Genomic DNA, 6,653 nt, shown 5'->3' with positions numbered 1-6,653 from the left:
TTTGGTCGTGTAGATTCAGGAGCTGCAGATAGCCGACACACACACACACACACACACACAGAGACACACACACACACACTAAACATGTTGTTTGGCCGTGTAGGTCCAGGAGCTGCAGGGGGAGGACCAGCGGTGGGTGGACTACAGTGATGACCAGGCCACAGTGCAGACGCTGCTGACCGAGGACATCTTCAACCTCCTGCTGGACGACACCATCACTGTCCTCAGAGGCATCCAGCCATCACCACACCACACACACACACACACACACACACACACAGCCATGCAAATGGATAAACACACACACACACACGCACACACACAGACACACAGCCATGCAAATGGCTAAACACACACACGCATGCACACACACACACACACACAGCCATGCAAATGGCTAAACACACACGCACATACACACACATATATACACACACACACACACACACACACACGCACACACACACACACGTGCACACACACACACAGGCACACACACACACACACACAGCCATGCAAAGTGCTGAGCTTGAACAGATAATACACTCTGTACACACACAATCATGCAAACTGCTGAACTGTAACTGATAACACACTACGCAACACATACACACATCCATGCAAACTGCTGAACTGAAACTGAAAAAGTTAAGATACACATAAGATCCACACACACAAACATACACACACACACATGACTAAGGCTAAGTGATTTAGGGAGAATATCTAGTTCTAGACAGATAATGCGATTTGAGATTTAATACTCTGCACTCTCGCCAATCTTAACATTTTACTTAATCAAAGTCCCATTAAATTACTGTAGAAATGATTTACTCAATGCGGTATGTTTTTATAAAAACAAAAATCTAAATTCTAAAGGACTCCAGAGACATACATTTTCAATGTATAGACTAAAGTGTTCCATGTTGCATATTTAGCCAGAAAGAACAGACAAAAAACCGACATAACTGAGTTGATGACCACAAGGGTCAGTGTGTGTCCATGTGTGTCCACTTGTGCATGTGTGTATGAGAGAACAGGAGGATGGATGTCAGATGTGACAAGCCTGAGAGAATTAAAGGTTTTGTTGACACCTGAGAGAATTAAAGGTTTTGTTGACATGTGTGCTGTTCCAGTGTGTCTTTGCTGAGCGTGTTGGTGAATGCTAAATGCTAAACCCGTGCTGCTGGTTGAAGATCTTTACACAGCCCTCATCTGGGACAAGTGAGTGTCAGAATTAGCATCTCATCAGGCATTTTAGAGTGCTGACTGTTAGCATCACTTTAGCACTGCATGAAGTGTTTAGTGTGAAATGTAGCACAGAAGCAAAGAACATCACTCAAGCATGTGGCTGTATTTTTAGGGAAAACAAGGTTGTGTGTGTGTGTGTGTGTGAGAGAGAGAGAGAAAGCATATTTCTAGCACTTATTAGTACTCTATTGTCTACTATTTGCACTTAGGACAAAAGTGTCAGATTAATGAATGTACTGTAGTGTGTGTGTGTGAGAGAGAGAGAGAGAGAGAGAGAGAGAGAGAGAGAGAGAGAGAGAGAGAGAGAGAGAGAGAGAGAGAGAGAGAGAGAGAGAGAGAGAGAGAGAGAGAGAGAGAGAGAGAGAGAGAGAGAGAGAGAGAGAGAGAGAGAGCATACTTACTACAGGGAGTCATGTGTCCCTTGAAGGAATAAAAGCCTGTTTGTTTGTGTTGAGCAGCATACTGCTCCATTCAGCCTTTCAGCTTTGGTAACTAAGCCCTCACTAGAGTAGACCCCCCCCTGTACCAGGCCATAATGGAACCACTCTCTCTCTCTCTCTTACACACACACACACACACACACACACACTCTCTCTCTCTCTCTCTCTCTCTTACACACACACACACACACACACACAGCTCCTATTGTTATTCTTCAAAGTGAGTGGTAGAATAATTCATGTAACCAAATGGTAGTGTGGGGGTCCAGCTCCAGATGGTTGCTATGCCAACACCAGGACAGATCTGACACTCATCAGAGGGGTCAAAAGGGGGAGACTACATGCAAACACGTGGACAAACTGTGTTCTCTGTGCTTTTGGGGTATACGAGTGTGTGCTGCAGACAGTGCATGTCATGAGAAGAGTGTGTGTGTGTGCTGCAAGAAGAGTATGTCATGATAAGAGTGTGTGTGTGATGCAGAAAGTGCATGTCATGATAAGAGTGTGTGTGTGTGTGCTGCAGACAGTGCATGTCATGATGAGAGAGAGTGTGTGTGTGCTGCAGGGAAGTGCATGTCATGAGAAGAGTGTGTGTGTGCTGTAAGAAGTGCATGTCATGATAAGAGTGTGTGTGTGCTGCAAGAAGTGCATGTCATGAGGCCACTCTCAGCGCCAGATGGCAGGACAGAAATCTCATTCACAAAGGAGTGCCGAAAAGGTGGCTAGAAAAAAAACATGGAATCACATCTGTCATAAACAATAGAATCACATCTGTCATAAACAATAGAATCACATCTGTCATGTACAATAGCAACCTGTGTTAAATTGTATCAGTCAATATGCATATTACTAGAGGACAGGAGTGCAGACATAAGTACAGTGAAAGTGTAGTAAGAGGAAATACAAATAGGTCTATACAAATTCACATAGTCTGAATTATCCGGACATATTTATCTAGGCATGTTTGGTCTAACTTATCCTAACTTAAATCTTACAATTTCTTGTTCTAATTGAGACAAATGACTGGCATGTTAAACTTTTTACACTTACCTAGTTAGGCTACTTTTACCTAGCCTACATAGTGGGCCAATGATATATTGCTTCTAAAATTGATAAATCCAAATTCCAAGTAGCTAACATATTTCTACATGTTAAACAAAGAAATGTGTACATTAGGAAAATAGGTGAAATATCACAACGTTTGGTAAATAATGCCTACATTGTTTTCCCAAGAAGCCATCAGATTAGCCTACTTTCCCTCAAACAATGTTCACCCTCCCTGCGCATACAGCTGTCTGCGCAACGACTCCGCAGCCATGACCCGTATGAATGTTTTCCGGCAGTCATCTACAACCATAGACAGTACAACACGTATTTGTGTTTCAGCACGTCCATCTGGCTGACTGTAATGTTGCATTCAGAAGCCTATGGGCTTAATGGCAGTAGTATATTTTGAGGGCCGTGCTTCACATCAAATGGCAGCCGTTGTCTGGGTGCAGATAACTGTAAGCTTTTTCGTATTTTTACTATCAGCACCGAGTCAAGCTGCTCGGCTCTACACCGAAGATGATCCAGTGACTATACTGACCACCGACACACTGAAGCAGAATGTTCACAACTCTTCAACAGCTTGGCTGGTCCAGTTTTATTCATCGTGGTGTGGTCATTGCATCCAGTACTCGCCGACCTGGAAAGCCCTGGCGGGAGATGTCAAAGGTACGCTCGTTTCTTCAGTACCATATGGTGTCAGTCGGTGTTCTAGAATTCCTCTTTCAATGTGGAAGACTTTGATAGCAATGCGTGGCCAAAGCAAAAACCATTCGTTAACACAATCTGACACTAACGTTTACATATGCTAACTGAGTTAAGTGTTAAAGCTTAATACAGAAATTCACTTTGTGTATGATCCATGTGTTACCATGTAATCGTTAGCCAAATATCCTTGATCCTCAATATCATCTTACTACGTTAGCTCCTCGGACCTCGCCATACCATAGGGTGGAAAGCAAGTTAGCTTGCTAAGTGTCCACACCATAGATGTTAGTGCTTTAAATGTGAAAATAAATATGTGAATACTGAGCTGGGTAAGTAGTTTCAACAAAGAGGGGTGTGGGATTTAAACTAAGCCCACTCAACTGCAACAAGTTTAAGTTTAGCTGCCACCTCTCTCAGGGTCCGGGCAGTGACACTAATTGCTATGAAAGGTACAGGTGATTTGTGCTCGGGCAAAGCGGTCACACAGCTGGCGCATAATATATCTGTCCTCATGATTGTAAAGTTGTGCTGTTGCTGAGCCTCTCACCCTTAATCGTAGCCGAGAAGCCACCGCCTGGTCTTTCAGAGCTGAACACACAAACGCCCCCGTTAAACCCTGACGCAGCTGTTTGTCCGTGGACTTGCATACCCCCAGGCGCCGTGGCTGGCTTGTTAATAGTGGTGGGTTGTAACAAAGACCTGTGACCTGTTTTCCCATTGTAGGCTAACTTTTATAGGCTACCTTATACACACACTAACTTTTACGTGGATCAAGCGGTAGTGCCTTGAAAGCTACCCTTAACGCAACAGTTAACTTTATCAAATATCGGTTGGATGAGCTAATTTGCTTACCAGATGATATCAGCAACAATCTTATGTGTTGGCCATAGTGAGCTGTTGGCCATAGTGAGCTGTTGGCCCGTGGTGGTGAATCAGAATGCACACTATTGCCTTTGCGTCTAAAGCAGGTTGGGAGTGTGTGAATGCAATATGTCATGTGTTGTGGGGATGGATGAGATGCTGCCTGAATCCCATCATGTAATGATGCTATTGGTCAAAACAAGTGCCACATGGCAATGGCATGTCCTGAGGTTGGCTAGCAATGGACTGTGGACCCGGTTTGGCCCCTGGGACGGGACGGGACAGGACAGGACGGGACAGGCCAGGCCAGGACAGGGCTAGACTCACTCAGCACCAGAGCCAGAGGTCTCTTCCAGTGAGCTGTTGGGCGCTTGCCGTAAGTGGGATGAAGAGCAGAACAGATGTGAAATGGTGTGACTACTGACAAGTATTTTCCGGTCAGTTCTGCTCTATTCACATATGCATGGTGTCCTGTGGTGCGGTCAGTTCTGCTCTATTCACATATGCATGGTGCCCGTTGGTCCTGTGGTGCGGTCAGTTCTGCTCTATTCACATATGCATGTGCAGTGGGCAGCAGCGTGAGTGTGCAGTGGGCAGCAGCGTGAGTGGGTAGTGGGCAGCAGCGTGAGCAGCGTGAGTGGGTAGTGGGCAGCAGCGTGAGCAGCGTGAGTGGGTAGCGTGAGCGGGAAGTGTGCAGTGGGAAGTGTGCAGTGGGAAGTGTGCAGTGGGAAGTGTGCAGCAGCGTGAGTGGGTAGTGTGCAGCAGCGTGAGTGGGCAGTGGGTAGTGTGAGTGGGTAGTGTGCAGTGGGTAGTGTGCAGCAGCGTGAGTGTGCAGCAGCGTCAGTGGGCAGCAGCGTGAGTGGGCAGCAGCGTGAGTGGGCAGTGTGCAGCAGCCTCATGTGATCTCCACGCCGCTTCCAGTGCCATGTGGAAACTAAGAGCCTGGCAATAGCACAGACAAGTACTCGCTCAGGATACTTCTAATAACTTATCAAGTGTGTGTGTGTGTGTGTGTGTTGTGATGATGAGTGTGTCCTTGAGTATGTGTTCTGAGATGAGTGTGTGTGTATTCATGTCATGTGGGGGAGGCTTGTGTGTGTATCTGTATGAATGCTGAATGTGTTGGTATGTGAGAGATCAGTGTATTGGTGTGTGTTTTAGATTCATGTTTGTGTGTAAAAATGTCAAGCCTGTGTGTGTGTGTGCGTGTGTGCGTGCGCGCGCATCACTGAACGTTCTCCCTCTACCTTTGTTGGCACAAGCTGTCGTCCGCCTACCAGCTGTTCCACACACAATGGGGGTCACGGTGCTCATTGTCCTGCTGCGACCCAGTCGTGCACCCCCCCCCCCAACTCTCACCCCGAAACACACTCTCAGTCACACACTCTTAGGAGTGGAGCAGCTGGAGGATAGAAGAACATGCGGAGGTGGGCGTGGACACACACACACACACACACACACTCGCACACACAGGTCCACCAACCTATCCATAGTTTAATACGAGACCCCCCCCCCCCCAAAACACACTCTTTCTCTCACACACACACACCCTCCCATCACTTCATACTTTAATGCAAGGCACACACACACACACACACACACACACACACACACACATTCATAGCTAAATACAAGAACCCCCCCCCCCCCCCCACACACACACACACACACACACACAGACACACAAACACACCCCAAAGAAGTGCTCACACATGCTCACACAGATGCCACCACAACTACAGTTTAGGATTCCCTGGAGACCCACACACACACACACACACAGTTTACGACACCCCTCCCTATCTATAAGAGCATTGTCCTCTGTTTAAGAAGCTGTCTGTTCCCTGGCTGCCTTGTTTACGTGTTGTGTTTACATGTTGTGTTTATATGTTGTGTTTACGTGTTGTGTTTACATGTTGTGATGTTGTGTCCTGTTGCTGTGTTGTTGAAGTAAGTTCAGCACCTCTAAGAGAACTGATGTGATGAGCAGTGACAGGACAGGATGGGCCTCCTGCCGAGTAGCTTTATCCGTCTCTCACACCCAGCCATCAGAGAGGTGCGGCCTGGGCTGCGCAAGACGCCTGGCATCTCATCGTCTGGCTGCCAGGCAGCACTGAAACTGAGGATGATACACTGGCACTGCCACTCGACCCTTGCCCCACCCCAACACAGTGCAGTGGTGACCGCCAGACACACACACACACACACACACACTTCCCATCAGGCAGAAGCACAGATGCCCGTTCTGCAGAACTGACCAGCAGGCGTAAGCACCCATACCCCCCCCACCCCATCCCAGTCAGCCTGACGGTCCGGCAGAGGGCCATCTCAGGGAGTCTCTCTGGG

The 6,653-nt window shown here is 47.2% G+C and overlaps 1 protein-coding gene across 1 annotated transcript in view; it reads left to right on the top strand.

The window, feature by feature from the left end:
- The first annotated feature begins 2,559 nt into the window (after nucleotides 1-2,559).
- Nucleotides 2,560-6,653, top strand: part of qsox2 (quiescin Q6 sulfhydryl oxidase 2) — a 28,399-nt gene continuing 24,305 nt past the window's right edge. Inside the window, exon 1 of the mRNA XM_042101477.1 lies at nucleotides 2,560-3,407. Coding sequence (XP_041957411.1) covers nucleotides 3,119-3,407 — 289 coding nt within the window. The 5' untranslated portion in view covers nucleotides 2,560-3,118. The remainder of the gene's footprint in view (nucleotides 3,408-6,653) is intronic.

This window comes from Alosa sapidissima, chromosome 8 (assembly GCF_018492685.1).
Source record: "Alosa sapidissima isolate fAloSap1 chromosome 8, fAloSap1.pri, whole genome shotgun sequence".
Taxonomy (NCBI): Eukaryota; Metazoa; Chordata; class Actinopteri; order Clupeiformes; family Clupeidae; genus Alosa; species Alosa sapidissima.
This window is presented reverse-complemented; position numbering and strand designations above follow the sequence as displayed.